The 17,553-nt window shown below is 47.8% G+C and overlaps 1 protein-coding gene across 6 annotated transcripts in view; it reads left to right on the forward strand.

Moving 5' to 3' along the window:
* The window catches only part of ARAP3 (ArfGAP with RhoGAP domain, ankyrin repeat and PH domain 3), a 39,693-nt gene that overhangs the window by 21,346 nt on the left and 794 nt on the right, over positions 1-17,553 (forward strand). For all 6 annotated transcript variants that reach the window (XM_035103416.2, XM_035103414.2, XM_035103413.2 and 3 more), the window contains 17 exons: positions 1,557-1,659; positions 2,187-2,385; positions 2,590-2,653; positions 4,319-4,482; positions 5,715-5,927; positions 7,147-7,252; positions 8,226-8,373; positions 8,477-8,545; positions 8,851-8,925; positions 9,678-9,792; positions 10,111-10,239; positions 10,824-10,957; positions 11,913-11,995; positions 12,267-12,302; positions 13,239-13,302; positions 15,648-15,785; positions 16,402-16,440. In XM_035103416.2, the coding sequence (XP_034959307.2) occupies positions 1,557-1,659; positions 2,187-2,385; positions 2,590-2,653; positions 4,319-4,482; positions 5,715-5,927; positions 7,147-7,252; positions 8,226-8,373; positions 8,477-8,545; positions 8,851-8,925; positions 9,678-9,792; positions 10,111-10,239; positions 10,824-10,957; positions 11,913-11,995; positions 12,267-12,302; positions 13,239-13,302; positions 15,648-15,785; positions 16,402-16,440 (1,879 nt within the window). The remainder of the gene's footprint in view (positions 1-1,556; positions 1,660-2,186; positions 2,386-2,589; positions 2,654-4,318; positions 4,483-5,714; positions 5,928-7,146; positions 7,253-8,225; positions 8,374-8,476; positions 8,546-8,850; positions 8,926-9,677; positions 9,793-10,110; positions 10,240-10,823; positions 10,958-11,912; positions 11,996-12,266; positions 12,303-13,238; positions 13,303-15,647; positions 15,786-16,401; positions 16,441-17,553) is intronic.

Below are 17,553 nucleotides of genomic sequence, written 5' to 3' on the forward strand. Positions count from 1 at the left end.
TGAGATGCTCTCATTCATGTCTCAGATGTATATGGCCAAATACGTACCCCATGTGTCAGAGGAAACCATGTACAGTGGTACCTCTACTTACGAATTTAATGCATTCTGAACGCACATTCGTAAGTCGAAAAAAATTGTAAGTCGGATCCCATAGGACCATAGGAATGCTTTGGGAGAAAAAATTCGTAAGTCGAAGCAACCCTATCTAAAAATTCGTAAGTAGAGAAAATCCTATCTAAACCGCATCCAAGATGGCGGACGGAGCTCTGTTCGTAAATAGAAACATTCGTAAGTAGAGTTATTCGTAAGTAGAGGTACCACTGTACAACATTTGTACAGCATTGGAACCATTTAAACCTACCCCTCACGCCGTTTCCTGTAGAAGTTAAAAAGCACCTAATGTAACCACCTTATTGAAGAAAATACACAGGAGAGGGTTACCAAAAACCACTCCCTTAAATAGACTTACCATAACTATTCACTGCAGAGAATGCGGAAGGGGGAAATTTAAACATGGCAACAGTTGGTATCTCTTTTCTAAATATGAAAGAAATATTAGTGTCTAGCCCAATGCTTTCAAGTGAGATCATGGGAAAGAAAAGAAGTGTCAAAAAGCAGTATACCTGCCTGATACCTTGTTTTACCAGGGCTAGGAGTTTGCAGGGAAAGCGGCAGCAGAGTGGTTTCTTTAAGGAAAGTTACATCGCATAAAGTCCCATCTGGTAAGGTATCACATAAAGTATCAGAAAGTGAGGACAAGTCAAGGAAAGTCAGATTTAGAGGACTGTAGCTTGGCAGGGCCTTGGCAGGACAGCCCCCCATGAGCTCTGCTGGCCATCCCTGTCACTCACCTCTTCTGGGATGATGTTGCTTCAGCAAATATCTGAAGCCTTACAAAGGTTGGCAGTGCCTCTTCTGCTGTCCACCCCCCACCCCCACCCCCCGGCAGAAAAAGAAAACTGGCTGTGCTCTTTGGAGGGCCTTGGTCCAGTTCTGTCACCACTTGTTTCTGTGAGGTGAATGAGAAGGAGCCACTACAGTACTGGGAACTGGCCCTTGGAGCCTGAGGAAGGCAGAATCACACCAGTTTCCTCCTTGTGTGAGCAGCCTGTGTCTCTTTCTCATGGGAGGCATGTCCAGGGTGTGGCTGAGCACTAACCACCTGCAAGATGGAGGAGGTCCATGACTGCATTTCTCAAAATTTCTGTTTTATTCTTTTAAAAAGTGCCTAAATGGGATTGGAGTTCAAACTTCTTTCTGCACTGTTTTCCCAATCTAAATTGTCCTCAAAACTACTATTTTCCTTGCTGGGGAGAATCATAGAATCATAAAGTTTGAAGGGAACTTGAGGGTCATCTAGTCCAACCCCCTACAATGCAGGAATCTTTTGCCCAACATGGAGCTCGAACCCATGACCCACGATTCTGAGATATTAAAAGCTTCATGCTCTAAGCGAATATGGCCTCATGTCTTGCCTATTCTGGCTCTGAGTAAAAGTGGAAGAATTGCTTCCCCAGACAGCCATTCTCCATGACATTATCATTTGCTTCAAACAGGTTCCACTTCGCACTGGAACTGTATCTGAGCAGTGAGCGAATGCAGCAGCTGGGGACTGATGGGCCAGACAGTTTGCAGTCGTGGGCCAGTGCCCTTGGCAAGGTAATGGTGTGGAGCAGGAGTAGCCCACGAAAAGTGTCAAAACACTGGATTATTCATGCACCTCTGAAGCACAGGCACTACTTTCTCCTAACACAGCCAGACCAGTCAAACTATCCTTCATTAGGGCACTCTAAGCCCAGGTCCAGAATGTGATCTCTCTTTTGTCCCCTTTATTGTTGTTGTTGCTTTTGTTGTCATTCTTTATTTCAATATTAGTCACTTGGCACTTAGGAGTCCTGAAGTGTCTCACACAGTTTTAAGAGCTAAAGCATGGCATTGGAGAAAGGAACAATTGCTATGTGGTAGATTCCTCTGCTCTGGTTTCATGCCAGACTCATCTGCACACTGCCCTGTGCCCCGTCCGTCTTCCAGTGAGGCTGTATCCTTCTGACCTGACCATATACCATTCCTGTCCTCAAACAGGAGGTTGATGGGCCAACCTTTGCATGCTCTGGCCAACCTTTACAGGGCCTCTGCATTATCCTTTTGGCTTGCCTCTCCAGGTCTGCTTTCTCATTCCTTTGCAGTGGTTCACCCCTCTCAGCTGCCACTGCCTGCTGGGCTACGAGTTCCAGAAGGTGGGCAGACTCTGCTACAAGTCAATGTTGAATCCCAACCAGTGGCTGCAAGGTTTCTTCATCCTCCAGAAATCTCATCTCTTCATCTGCCCAGGAGAAGAGGGGGCAGCCGAGGACAGCATCAACCTGCGGCAGCTTCAGGAGCTCAGTGAGTAGTCCCTGCCCTAAGAGAACAGTCCCCAACTTTCAGAGCAGCCGAGATGCCAACACGAGCCTTTGAATGTTATAATAAACCTATGGCTTTTATTATTATTAGTTTTTCTGGCATGGAATGGAAGCCGCATTCAGGCTTAGCTGAAGGCACAGGCCTCTTCTCTGATTTCCCTATCCGCTGCTTTTTTTTCCCTTGTAGGTGTTGTTCCCCTTGCTGATGGTCCAGAGAAGAAAGAGATGCTGATCCTGGTGGAGATGGGGCGGTGAGATGTGTGAGGAGGAAGGGCCCTCAGATAATTCAACAAAGCAAAACCCAGCTTTCCTTGGGAAGATGTGGTTAGCGGCAGCAGGGACTGGCTGACCGAAACAAGAGAAGGGCATGTTAGGAGTTGAGCCTGCCTTGAAAAGCAGAGTCAACCCGCAGCCTTCTCTTCCCCTTCAGCACCTTCCTGGTGGAGAAAGCCAACTGGCCGCATTCTAGATGGAGAGTGTGCCCTTCTCCCTTCAACCCACCCTCAAGGGTTGTTATCCTGTCCGCAGGTAGACCTCCCAGTGTTACAGAGTGATTAGAAGAGCTGACAGCAGCAAGACAATCCAGGGTTGCCAATCTGCCTTGGTTTTGCCCACCTTGCTTGGCTCCTATTTCAGAGCCAACGAGGAGGAAGATAGCTTGCAAAAACCTTCACAGGCAAGGAAGTGCCTAAAAACTACTAATTCGGGAGCAAGTGTCACCAGTAACTGGTGTCGCCAGTAAGTGATGACATGACACTTTTGGGGGAAGAAGCAGTCCCTGAGCTATGACTCCTCACTTTCATCTTCCTCCTGCTCTTCCTACAAATACACCACTCCTACAAAATGGAGATAGCTGCCAGTCACTGCTGATCCAGCAGCAGTTCCAGTCCAGCTCAAGCTACACCTGAGCAGTGAGTGGTCCAAACACCTTCATAAGGTCAGGTAGAAGGCCTGTGGTCCCTTGTATTGCCTGAGAGCTTTCCCACACTTACTTTTCCTCCGCACTGTCCAGGCATGACCTGCACTTTAAAGTTCCATGTCCAAGTGCCTCCCCCTTGCACCAAAGTTTCCGGGTGAAAACCCGCTCTTTAAAGCTGAATTGGAGCAAACAACAATCTGCAGAAAATTCAAATTGGCGTCCACTCCAATTCAGCTTTAAAGAGCGGGTTTTTGCAAGAATGTTCACCCCCCCAAAAAAACACATAAAAACCCATGCTCGGACATGGAGCATTAAACTGCATGACCTGTGCCTGGAAAGAACAGGGTGAAAGGTTAGTGTCCCCCCAGAGCTCCTGACAACTGATACAGAACTCACTGCCTTGGCTGTCACCACCTCAGCATCCATGCCTGGGAATAGCTTTGCCCGTTCCCCTGTTATTCTGCCAGTTCCCCTGCATCCAGCAAGCAGAGAGGAGCAAGATATAGGATATGTCTGGTTTTAAAACAACTATACTCTGCGCCATAAAGAAGAGTTAGTGGCAAGCAGGAGAGTGGAGGAAACAGTGTTAAATTATTGTGTTGTAGAGGACAGTATTAAAGGAGTCTTAGTAATGAGGTGGGTGGGGGTGGGGGTAATATCCAGAAAACAGAGGGTTGTGATGGAGCCAATGAATTGGGCTTGAGTGTGGCAGGGGGGTGGGTATGTGGTTCTGAGAACAGTGGACTTGAAGGAAGAAAATCCCAAGTAAGAAAGAGTGGCGTGTCATGCTGAACATGGACAGAACTATTGCACTCCTGTCCTGCCTGTGGACTTCCTTAGAGGCATCTGGTTGGTTGCTGTGAGAACAGGATGCCGGGCGGAAATGGGCCTTTGGTCCTGGAGGGCTCTTCTTGCGTTCCTAGGTCTGGCCCAAACTCTAGAGACAGGTGCCACCCTCCTCGCCTGCCAGTCGCACTCATTCTGTGTTCTGTTTTAGGACGTTCTGTCTTCAAGGAGCGTCGCGGCTGGACTTCTCCGCATGGTGCGCAGCTATTCAGGCTTCAGCAGGGGGGCAAGGGAATGCTCTGCGTGACCAGCAGCTCAGCAGGAGTGGCATCCCCATCATCGTGAACAGCTGCATTGCCTTCATCACCCAGTATGGTGAGTCCCTCAGGGGCAGGGCCGGCGCTGCCACTTAGGCAAACTAGGCCATTGCCTAGGGTGCCGAAATGGAGGAGGCGCTGTCGAGCCTGCCCGCCACCTGCCACCCACCACCTGCCCGCACTGCCAGCGCCAGCGCCTCCACGCGCATCACCGGAGCCTGGCGGATGGCTGCTCAGCTCCGCCCCTGAAATGGAGGGGGCGCTGGCGAGCACAGCCGCCGGCCGCCCGCACTGCCGCCAGCGCCGCCCTCACAGAGCACTTCCCCGGGCAAAGAGACCGGTGCCGCTGTCTCTGTGAGGGGGCGAAGCGGCGGCGGCGACCAGAGGCTCAGCGCACTTCCCCGGGCAAAGAGACCCGCCACCATGGACGGGTCACAGCGCTGCCGCCACGGGTCTCTTTGCCCGGGGAGGTGTGCTGAGCGTCCGGTCGTCGTCGCCGCCTCGCCCCCTCACACCGCTGCCGCCGTTGTCACAGCCGAGCTCGGGGAGGAGGATGAGGCGGTATTGGCCTTGAGCGGCGGCGGCGGCAGCAGCGGTGGCTGCGAGGGAGCATCCCTCCTTCGCCTCTCCATGGCTTCCTCGCTTGGGCAGCTCGTCCCGCAGCGGCTGCGAGGAAGCAGGCAGGAGGAGGGGGAGGAGGGGGAGGAGAAGGAGAGGATCAATTGTTTTTTATTTTATTTTTGTTTTTTTGTTTTTGTTTTTTCTACTTTTTATTTTTTCCTATTTTTTATTTTTATTTTTTCTATTTTCTATTTTTCTTCTTCTATTTTTTCTATTTTCTATTTGTCTATTTTATTTTTTATTACTTTTGGGGGGGGCGCCAGAAGGTGATCTCGCCTAGGGCACAAAAAACCCTAGCTCAGGGGCCCTTCCCATCGGCCAAAAGTCAATATTCTACTGTGAGCCAACACATCAGTAGCCTCCCACCACCAAAAACAACATGGGGAATTTTACCTGAAAATGGTACAGTCTCCATTATCTTCTCTTTGCTGGTCTTCTACTCAATATTGCAGCATCTGTGGCTGCTTTGTGTAAAAGAAAACTGAGCGTTGTGTGTAATGTGAGTCCCACTCTTGCGCAATGCATATAAATCAGTTGCAACTTTTCTTTCCCATTTACTTGCTGATCTCCTTGCTGATTTTTCATATAACAACTGCAAAGACACAGCCCTTAGGTGCCATTTTTTCCCACTGGGCTACCTTTCTCTCATTTCCCCTTCTCCTCCATCAGGGCTACAACATGAAGGCATTTATCGGAAGAACGGAGCCAAGTCTCGAATCAAGACTTTGATGGAGGAGTTCCGACGGGATGCTCGAAACGTCAAACTGCGCATCAGTGACAATTTCATTGAGGATGTGACAGACGTGCTGAAGAGGTTTTTCCGGGAGCTGGAGGATCCTGTTTTCACCACATACCTGCACCCTCAGTGGAAGGAGGCGGCAGGTACCAGACTTCCTGTGCTGCTGCTCCTTTATATGCCAGCCAGCAGTTGAAGCCTCCTTTCACTCCTTAGATCCCAACTGCAGTGGGGACAACTTTGGGAGTTACATACAACAAGCTTTGCTCACTGCAGGGATACATTTGAGCTACAAAAGAAGTTTTCTTCCAGTGCCATATCCTGTGAATCCAGATTCCTATGGTGTCAAGAAAAACAAAACTGAGAGTCTGCCTACATGTGACCCTAACAAACTTTTAAAAATTAAATGCCAACTTTTTCAGGACATGGGGGTCTCAAGATTGTAACATGCAGGGAGGAGAGAAGGGGAGCTTTAAGTCTTTGCCCCTGGCTGCAGTCTCCATGAAATTCACCTCTTACACACAGAGAGAGAGAGCAAGAAACCTTAGGAAAAAAGCTTCATTTGGTTCTAAAGGGAACTTTTCCCCTAATGCTATTTGCCATGCTGGGCAGGTGTATATGCGGAGATTGTGACTACAGCTGGAAACCTTTCCTCCCTGCATGCTGTGATCTGGATTACAATCCCCACACAACAGAACTGCTAATCCCGTTGTTAATATCACCTGCAGTTGGGCTTGTCACCCAAGAAAGCCAGTGCCAATCAGAAGAGTTGATACTGAACTACTGAACTAGATTGGCCAAACAGACAACCTGATTTGGAAAATAGAGTAAACTTTTTTATTTTTTAAAAAAAATCATAGCCAAGCATTCCTTGTACCAAGTTGCTCAGGAAGACAGGCTCTGTTGCATACTAAAGATCCATAGCTGCCAAGTTTTCCCTTTTCTCGCGAGGAAGCCTATTCAGCATAAGGGAAAATCCCTTAAAAAAAGGGATAACTTGGCAGCTATGTAAAGATCTTCCCAATTGCCAGAAAAGGCTCCCTTCTTTTTTGGTGTTCTTCTTGCTTGTATACAGCCCAGTATGTATTGATATAATTAAAGCAGAAGAATGTCTCAAAAACCATCTGAAACAGCACATGTTGACCTGGGAGGCCAGGGTTCAAATCTCCACTCAGCCATGACGTTTTCTGCTATGCAGCTAAGGGTTGTTTGGAGGATAAAACAGGGAGGGATAGAACCACATATGCTTTTTGGAGGGAAAGTGGGATATCAATGTAATAAATAAATAAAGTAAAAAAATAGAACATAATATAATATTTAGAATGTACGTTTACCAAAGTTTAATTCTGTGCTGCTTCCTTTCAGCAATCTCCCAGAAGCCCCAAAGATTGGAGCGATACAAGGAGCTGATAAACCGCTTGCCCCGTCTCAATGGCAGGACCCTGGCTGCTCTGATTGGCCACCTGTACCGGTCAGTCTACACTCGCTCTCAGTGGCCTCCACAAAAATATCACTCTTTGCTTCCCAGAGCTCCTGTGGAAGGTGTTCTGTTTAGAACAAAAAAACACCTTTCAGACCCTGGATTTAAAATGAGGGAAATGGTGCCAGGAAGGATTAAGTCCCCCTCCTGTAGTTCCACAGTCCCAGTCTAAATTCCATCCCCCTTCAGCACTCTGGTTGCTTTTAAGTCCTGAGAAAAGATGACACACCTGGATGGCACAACGCACAATGGTGATGTGCATGAGGAGATCAGAGGCTGCTAGGATTTCCCTGGTTGGGAGAGTGGTGGACATGGAAACTTTCTAGTTGAGTTCCCTCGTCCAGGCTGAGCAAACCAATCCAGTGTGCAGTTCTTCTGCAGACTTCTCTTCTTTGACAGTCCAGCTTCTGCTAACCAACTTCAGTGAATGCTGTGCTGTGGCATTGGCCTGTTGATATCAGGACATGGAGAACCACTTAAAAGTTGCTTAACGGAATCCATGCAGTTCTTCCCACTCTCCCCTCCAACATACTCATTCAGTCCATAATGGGGTGGGGGGGATGTGCATGGACTGAAAAATAACACACACACACACCCAAAAATGTGTCCTTTTGAGTAACATCCCCTGCCTCCCCCGCCCCTGTTTGACTCACATGTCGGAAGTGGAGAAATTAAGAAAGTTATGCTCCATTTCATACTGTTCTCCAGACTTCAAGGAAGATGTTTGGAGAGATGGGAAAGTGTCAAAGTAAAGAAGATCTTGCATGCAGCCTTCTGATCCACCTGTGGAGGAAGGACACCAGAGATATAGGAGATAGAAGGGAAGCAGAAGAGGGAGCCACGTCTGCACATGGGGGAGACTGGTGGATATATGCAAACATGGCTACTAGAATGCCCCTTGCTTGGAAGAGTGCCGGCCTTGGAAGCACCTCCACTCACGGCATTCTCTCATTCGATATCGCAGGGTTCAGAAATGTGCTGACCTCAACCAGATGACCACCAAAAACCTAGCTCTGCTCTTTGCACCCAGCCTCTTCCAAACGGACGGAACGGGGGAACATGAAGTCAAGGTGATGGAGGAACTGATTGACAACTATGTTCCCATCTTCAATGTGAGTCGCCTGCCTCTTCACCCAACAGCTCTCCCTGTTACTTCACAGTAGGCCTCTGCCTTTTGGCATCCATGCTAACTGCATTGCTTCTCCTGCCCTGTAGATAGAGGAAGACCAGGTGTTGCAGATGGACCTGGAGAACAGTTTGATTACTACCTGGAGGGATGTCCAGGTATTGCAGTTTCGCTTGCCCATCCTTTTGGCATGTTGCCCAGCAGATATGTAGGCAACCACAGCAGCCCAAGAGACATTATGCGAGGGCTTGGATCCATGAGGATTCACGAAGGCTCCTGACTGTGTGTGGTTAGCATCCGCTCCAGACATATCTTCGCTGTAGCCTAGTAAAAATAATAGTTAATGTTTGTGGATGGTCTGAAATGCTGGACATTAAGATCTTGTCACAGAAAAGTCCCTGTTCCACATACCCACACGCAGAAACTTAGACCGTTAATTATCCCCTCACCTTTCTCCCTACAGCTCTCACAGGCTGGCGATATCATCCTTGAGGTTTACCTGGAGCAGAAGAACCCTGACTGCTGTGTCACACTTAAGGTGAGCAACAGTCCTCTCAAGTGCCACTGTCCCCTGGTGATTGGGTAATACAGGACTGAGGTCACTGGCTTTTTTCACAGAGCCATGAAAGGCTGCTTGTGTGAGGAAATCCACTGGAGCGGCCAGAACCATGGAGCTGCCCCTGGGCAGGATGGAGGGGCTCTCAGCTCTAACAGAGACATAGAAATGCCCATGAACTTCATAGCCAATTTCCAACTCTAGGCTGAAATGCATTAACTGATTGCAAGATTTGTGTATACAGTGGAACCTCGGTTATGAACACCTCAGTTTACGAATTTTCGGTTTACGAACGCCGCGGACCCATCTGGAACGCATTAATTCACTTTCCATTACTTTCAATGGGAAAGTTCGCTTCAGTTTATGAACAGACTTCCGGAACCAATTACACCATGCTTTGGGTTAAGTACGCTTCAGGTTGAGTACTCCACGGACCCGTCTGGAACGGATTAATCCACTTTCCATTACTTTCAATGGGAAAGTTCGCTTCAGTTTATGAACACTTCAGTTTAAGTACTCCACGGACCGTCTGGAACAGATTAATCCACTTTCCATTACTTTCAGTGGGAAAGTTTGCTTCAGTTTATGAACAGACTTCCAGAACCAATTGTGTTCATAAACCGAGGTACCACTGTAATGTTCTAATGTCAGACTCTGCACCTTTACTTGACCACATGCCGACATTCCTGCCTCTGGGTTGGCTGACTGAACTCTGCTTGCTCATCACCTCGCAGGTGTCTCCCGTAATGAGAGCAGAAGAGCTGTCCAATCAGGTGCTGGAGATGCGAAATGTGGCCCCCAGCCTGGACATCTGGCTTACCTTTGAAGTCTTAGAGAATGGGGAACTAGGTAAGCAGGTGATACCTTTCTGCTGGGTCTGTGTGCCAGGAGAGCTGAAGAGGTTTTTCAGAATTTCACAGATCTGTCCAAGGCATTCTTTTATTCATTTATTAAAATAATGACATTTTAAAAGCCCACCACTTGCTTAACAATAATTACATTAAAATACAGCTTTAGAATATGTTCCTAGGGTTTTCATGCCACACGCATGAAATTTGCACAAAATTCTTGACCGTCTGGTAACGATCATTTTTGTGAATGTTCTTCCCGCTCCCTGAATCTGGTCTCTGGACATACATTGGACTCTTTCTGGCCCTTGTTTTTCAGAGCGCCCCCTGCATCCCAAGGAGAAGGTCCTGGAGCAGGCCCTGCAGTGGTGTAAGCTGCCCAAACCCAGCTCTGCTTATTTGCTGGTGAAGAAGGTTCCCATCAGGGAAGGCAGCTGCCTCTTCACAGGTGAGTGAGCATCCCCTTCTCGTGCAGCCCAGCTTGTTGGTGCCCTGGTAACAAGCAAGTCAGCCCCTGCTCACTTTTGTGATATAGCAGTAGAGTCTGGGGCTCTTAGCCAGGGTAGCAGGACTGAGAAATTCTGCTTGAAATTCTGCAGAGTTGTGGCCAATCGGAGAAAAAAATGCTGGCCTCAATGGGCCAGAACTCTGAGTCAGGACATCCTATGTTCATAATGTACTGTGCAAAGTTATTTTATGGAGGGGCTGTAGATCGGAAGTAGAGCATATGCTTTCCACCCAGAGTCCCAAGGTGACCTTCTCCAGTTAAAGGATCTCAGGTAGCAAATGATGAGAAGGATCTCTGTGCAAGACCCTGGAGAGTTTCTGCCAGTTAAAGTGGAGCACTGTGCTTGGTGGGCCAGTGGTTTGACTCAATGTAAGGCTGCTTTGTTCAGATTCATCACAGAATCTAAAAGCTGAAAGGAGCCACAACTTGTCTCTTATTTGGCCTCTGAGTGCTGGCTCCATAATTCCACTGCTCTGAAAATTGTTAGGCAGCATCTCTCTGCCAATGTTCGTGTTTCCTTGCAGGTGCTAAACGTGAGAGCCCCAAATGTGGTCTGCTGAAGTGCCGTGAGGAGTTGCCCAAACTCCTGGGGAACAAGTTTCAGGAGCGCTACTTTGTCATCAGGGACCGCAAGTTGCTTTTACTGAAAGAGAAACGGGTATAGCAACCCAACTAATACATTTGTTTATTTTAAAATGTTACATCCTGCCTTAGCTTGTAAAAAGCAGCCCAAGACAACTTCCAAAAAACAACCATTAAAGCAAACCAGCAATAATCGCTCTTAAGGTTTGGTTGTAAGTTGCTTTGTGACCAACAAATTTAATCATAATTGAGGGCTACTGGTTTTTTGGCTGCCATTATCTTGGTATACCAAGTTTCAGAGCTTGGAACCATCTCAATGGGACGCGGGTGGTGCTGTGGGTTAAACCACAGAGTCTAGGGCTTGCCGATCAGAAGGTTGGCGGTTCGAATACCCACGACGGCGTGAGCTCCCATCGCTCGGTCCCTGCTCCTGCCAACCTAGCAGTTTGAAAGCACGTCAAAGTGCAAGTAGATACCTTCCAGCGGGAAGGTAAACGGCATTTCCATACGCTGCTCTGGTTCACCAGAAGCGGCTTAGTCATGCTGGCCACATGAAGGCCAATAAAGCGAGATGAGCGCTGCGACCCCAGAGTCATCCGCAACTGGACCTAATGGTCAGGGGTCCCTTTACCTTTACCTTCATCACCTCAATAGCTAAAGAGCACCATGTATTTCACATGGACTAAATGATCCTCTGTACTAATGCTTCCTTCATCCCAAAGGTAGACTCTTGTTATTACAGATTTCAAGGAGTGGTCCTTCCATCCTTTTGCCAAACCACAAAACTGTAGGATACCCATAGGGCCCTGAAGATCTGTTTTAGTAGAAGAGAGTCCCTTTGTCTCTCCAGCTCCCTTTTTGTCTCTTTCCATCCAACCTCTCTCAAAAAGGCAGCATCTCCCAGTTAATTGCCCAGTTAATTAAGCCCAAATAGTAGATAAGAGTTCTGCCCTTTCTTTATACTTTGGGAAAGCTAATAATGCTTTATGCCTTTGGAATGAGGATTGCACCTTCCGGTTCTCTATCCTCAGAGTGCTAAGCCAGAGCGAGAATGGATGCTAGACGTGGCCAAGGTTTACATGGGGATTCGAAAAAAGCTGAAGCCTCCTTCACAGTAAGTGACTACGGGATCCCATTGAATTTACAGTAGTGGGGTTGTGGGGGAGACCCCTGGGCCTGCAGGCCAGACTTGAACCACCAGACCTCCTTGTCTGGCCTACAAGGCCATTTTGGCCAGCAGTTGCACTTGGTGTCCTATATGACATGGGAGCTTGGGAAGTACTGCCCCCTTTGAACTTTGGCAGGCGTCAGTTGCCTGATGTAATTATGACATCAGATGAATGACAGCAGGTGATTGTCTCGCTCTGTATCCATCTCTGCTACAGGTGGGGTTTCACTCTGGTTCTAGAAAAGCAGCAACTGTGAGTATCCTTTCTATGTTGCTTTGTTCTTTCAGCGTGAGGAGATGAGCTATTCCTCCCGCTTTTCCTTCCTCTGCACCAGGGCTTTTCTCATCTCAAGCACTGCGTGGGACAGGGTGGAAAGAGCCTGTCACGATGGGACTGCCTCTGATGCATGAATGTGAATATAGTGCACAAATGCCATCCCACGTCCATATTAAAATGGCAGGTGGTGTATCACCCACTTTCTTACAGGCTGCTGTTCAGCCTGAGAGTGCAATTGCTCGGGGACGCACCAAAGGGCTGCTTCCATCACTCATGAGGGCAGTTCACTGGCTAAGACCAGCCACGTCTGGCTACTGCTCAGGGCCGTCTTAAGCGCCCCTGGCGCCGTGGTGCACCGGATCCCTCTGGCGCCCTCCCGTCCCGTTTCCCAGCACGGTGGGTGGGTGGGCACAGCGCGGCTGCCACAGGTGCTGCTGGGCGGCGGGCGAGCGGGCAGGCACAGCGCGGTTGCCGTGGGCGCAGCTGCATGGCGGACCAGCCAGCCAGCGGGCGGGCACAGCTCGCGGCGCCCTCCTGGCGGGCCGGCGCCGTGGTGCCCTGCGCCACCCAGCCTGGCCGTAGGACCGGCCCTGCTACTGCTCACAGTTGCCATGCCCATCAGGCAGCGTTAGGGAAGAAGAGAAACATGAATCGAGGAAGGTGACGGTCTCCTGTTCACTTCCTCCTTTTGGTATCTGTTATAGCAGAACTGGGCAAGCTCACAGGTTCCAAGTGGAAATTACAAATCCTCCAGTCCTAATCTCGGTGGCTGTGAGTTCCAATGGTTGAATGAAACTTCCATAGTCAGACACCAGCCGCCTTTAGCTGCTCCAGGGAATGCCTGTTTGCTAGGGAGTAGGGTGGGACAAAAGTCACCAATGTTGGCAGTAACAGGGAGTGTTTGTTCTGCAGGTATTTAGCATGCATGGGGCAATCCGACCTGTGGGACTGGACCACCAGCATCCTGAAAGCCCAGGTGTGTAATAAAGAAAAGCACTCAGCCAGGAACAGTTCCCTTCAGTCCAAGTTATGCATAGGGAATTGCTTTCAAGTAGTTAGCTAATGAAATATCTGTGACTGACCGTAACACTGATGTGATAGTTTTGTTCTGATTTGTGATGTCATCTCCACAAAAGAGGTTTCCTGGATTGTTCATCCTTTTATCTGGCAACGATCTGCCCTTGTGGTGACAACACCCAACAGTCTTACCTGAAAATAAATTCAGATGGGAGATCTGCCATGGGTCACCCTCAGGAAAAAGCTCAACTATTCCTTCTTCAGGTGAAATTCACCTGTTTTCACTCCCAAGAACAAGTCGTTTCAGATTTTCAGTGCATTTGTTGGAGGAAATGGTTAGAATCCAATGTGCAAGCATTTATGCTTGCATGACAGGACTTCCCTCTCTCCTCCTGCCCCCATGCATACCCAGCACCCTCCCCAAATTTGCTCCAGAGTTTTTTGGGGGAAGTCCTGAAACAGATATGAGGGGGCCACAGGGAGAAGAGAGGAGGGAAAGTTCCTTTGGGCAAGTGTGAATCTTCTTTCCACCAACAGAGTGGTAGGAGGAAGAGTCCTTCAATCACAGTAACCCTATAGCGAGTTTAATGTATGAGATGAGAGGGCCAGAAAATGAATCCCTCCCTTCTTAGCTAATGTATATGGCTACTTGTTTTGCAAATGTGAGGGTGGGCAAGAAAAATTGTGGCTCTTTTACCCAGCACAGATGGGATGTTTTCCTTTCCTACAAGGCACAGTGAAATGGGGCAAATTGTGTCTGTGTGTGAGTTACCCACACTCTTGTGCGCATAGCAATAATGTCGTTGAAAAGCCAGAAAATTAAAAGGAGAGGATAATGTTGCCCCTTTTCTATTCTTTTTTTCCAACAATAGCCTTTTTAGTGTTGGGGAGGTACGTTGGCTGTGCTTCCTTTTACTGAACAAAGTTTTTGCAGCCTCCTCCTCCTCCAGATGCAGCTCTTTCATCGCTAATGTGAAGTTCCCTAAAGGGTTAATGATGAAACCCAGATAGAAATAATCAGAAGTGCCATAAATAGCCCATTGCTTTATAACAGGTTTTTGCTGTGCAGCCATTTTCTGCCTGCAACGATAAAAGGGAAAATCTTTGAGCTCTGTTCCAAATAACAAACCATTAACGGAGCTGCAAACTTTGCACACTAAGCTTTCTACCAAACATCATCTTTGCCTCTGACAGCAGGTGCATGTGTGATTGTGGTGGATGCTGGGCTTATTGTGCATTTTAAATATTCCACATATTTGGTGTTTCCAAGTGACGGCCACTATAACAAGGACAGACTGCATTTGTGACCAACTTCAGGTGGAAGACATCACTCATTCTCTGTTAGCCTGCCCCTTATATAGAGACCCAAGAGATCACTTTCTGAAACCTTTGATCACACAAGCAACCAAGTACACCCCAGCGGAAAGGGTTTGGTTTCTTTTAAGTGACAATAGCAGCTTTGTAATGCAGAGAGTGGTCCTCTATGCACTGGCTGCAAAAAAAAAAAAAGAGGAAAAAGGAGATATGGTGATTTTATCTAAATTGTTTTGGTGATTCAGTGGTTTAATATGAAATCAATGTAGATTTAAGCATGTTGGTGTCTCTGGTATCTTCTCTCATCATGGATGCCAGCTTTGGGTGTATGTTCTGTAATATTTTATTCATACTATTGCTGCAAGTTGGTCATGACCTTTGGGCTTGAACAATAAACTTCTGAACTTAATAATAATAATATTAATAATAATAATAATAATAATAATAATAATAATAATAATAATAATAATAATAAGTTGCCTGCCTCTTGTGAAGGAAGCACATTGGTTCAACAGGAAGTCACTGCAAGCTGCTGGTATCTGTTACTAAGAACCCACTTCTAGAATAACAAAAAAAATATCCATTGCATCTTCTACTCAAAAGGGCGAAATAACCTTGCAGGCCTGAAACAAGAGATATCAAAGGATGGCTCTCTCCCAAAATCAGTCTCCAAATGTAGCAACTGACCAGATGAAATGTGGAAGGGGCAGCCATGTTTTGATGTATTTCTCCACAACTCAGCTCACTTCCAATGTCAGACCTGGGCTGGGAGAAAGCATCTGAAGCAATGGTACAGATTAAAGCAGGGTATCACCTGCCCTTACACATCTTTTGTTGTATGCATTAGAGCTCCTTACCTAGGAGTAGGGGATGTCTGACCCAACGACCAATCGCAGGCCCCCAATGAAGCATCCCATGGGAGGCATGACGTCTGTGAACAGGTTGTGATTTGTAATATAAAGAAATAGTTGTTGACTTCCCTTCCTTTAGCATGACAGCATCCGCCCAGTCATCCTGCGTCGGCGCTCATCTTCTGACCTATCCAAACAGAAGTTTGGCACCATGCCCCTGATCCCTCTACGGGGAGACAGCACCAATCCCACCATGCTCTCTGCTAACCAGACCTTGGTAAGGCTACGTGACCTAGCTCCTGCTGAAGCCCTGCTCTTCCATGAAACAAGAGCAAGCTACAAAGCATGCGCAGCTTTAAAATCCCTGTGCTCAAATGTAAAGCATTTCTCACACACAATTTCCCCCTGCTGGTTATATGTCCAAAGAAAGGGGTACAGTTGGTGCCAGAGCTCAAGAAGAGTAATTGGTGGGTGATCTATTTTTGTGTTTAGCCGCAGTTATGAGAGAGTCACTTCCTCATTACAAGAAGAATTAATTCCCACATGTCTGAATGTGCTTTATTGAGAACGCTGTCTTTGCTCATGAGTAAACCTCCCCAGCCTCCTCCATGAAGCAGATTCTTCTGGTGCCCTGGCTTGTAGGTGGAAATTGCATGCCCAGAAAGAGCAACAGCAGAACCTTCTGAGAAGAGGATGAGGCATAATTTGCCCCTCTTGCTTTTTCTCCAAAGGAAAAAATGGGATGGTACAAAAATAAAACCCAACAACCCCAACCTCTGGATCTCTGCTAAGCTTTGCAAGTCAAAACCAAGACTGATTAATCTGCTCTTCCTTCTTGTCTGCTTGTGGTGTGAATTGCATCATCTGACCACTTTTATTCCTCTTGTTTGCAGCACCGCCTGCACACACGAAGGACGTTGTCCATGTTTTTTGTAAGTACCTATGCATTTACAGTATTACATACTTATCCTGTGTTCCTTACACTGTTGATAGAGGGGGAAAATACAAAGTTTTCTCAGATGTAGATCTTTAACCCTTGTCTCACACAGAACATGGTGAACCCTCGCAGCTCTCACCTGGGAGCTTCCCTTTCTTCTTCTCCCAGCCTCCAACCCTGGGAGATCTTCCCTTCTCTGTCCCTCGCACAGGGTCTTTCATCAGCCAGCCATCACCTTCCTGTGTGTACCCTCATTAACCCAGAGAAGAGGACATCAAACAAAAAACAAAGCAAAAGCGTAGTAGATAAAAGAAAAAAGAGAAAGAGCAAAAACAGGAAGCAAACGATAATGAAAGAGAGGTCCCCTTCATTTCATCATCTGTTGCCTCCCGCTTTACCATTCCACTCTCACGTTCTGGCAGACCTTGATCGGTATTTTCCTTCAAATGTTCTGTGCATTCTTTGGTTTGATCTTCCTCTGATCCATTTTCATTCACCGTTTTATGCATCTCAGCTCCAAGTCAAGGAGGAATCTGGGCCATGGTGGTGCAGAATGTCTGTGGAGTGGGCAAGCGCTCCCTCTTTCAAACCCGGCTGGATCTGGGCCATCCCAGAATGGAGAATAGCCAAGCTGTCTCCCCTGAGCCTTTTCAGAAAACCTGAACGTTGCCCATGCATGCCAAACAAAGTGTGAGCCACTGACAAGCTTAGTTGCCTCTAGTCTCACCCAGGACTGCCGTCTGCTATGGCAAGGAGGTGAAGGAAGGGTGGCAGTCTTGGGCCTTGACTTGTGGTTGAGGCCTATTAGACACTCACACCTGCAGTGTCAGAGCCAAACCAGGGCAGGAGGCCAGACTGCTAGGATTTGTGTGAGTGCACACATAGTCCTGGGTAGCTTACTAGACTAGGCGAGCCTCAAGCAATTAGGTTATCGGTCCAAGCTGCAGAGACCTAAAATCACCAGGCCAGCCTTGAGGCAGACTGAGGCAGCCACCTCAGTGGCAGAATCCCATGGGCCGGTGTCCCACCTGCTCCTGCTGCCACTACCACTGCAGAAGCAACAGTGGCTTCCAGCGAGTTTTTGCTGGAAACCGCTGCACGACCCCAG

The sequence above is a fragment of the Zootoca vivipara genome, chromosome 8 (genome assembly GCF_963506605.1).
Source record: "Zootoca vivipara chromosome 8, rZooViv1.1, whole genome shotgun sequence".
NCBI lineage: Eukaryota > Metazoa > Chordata > Lepidosauria > Squamata > Lacertidae > Zootoca > Zootoca vivipara.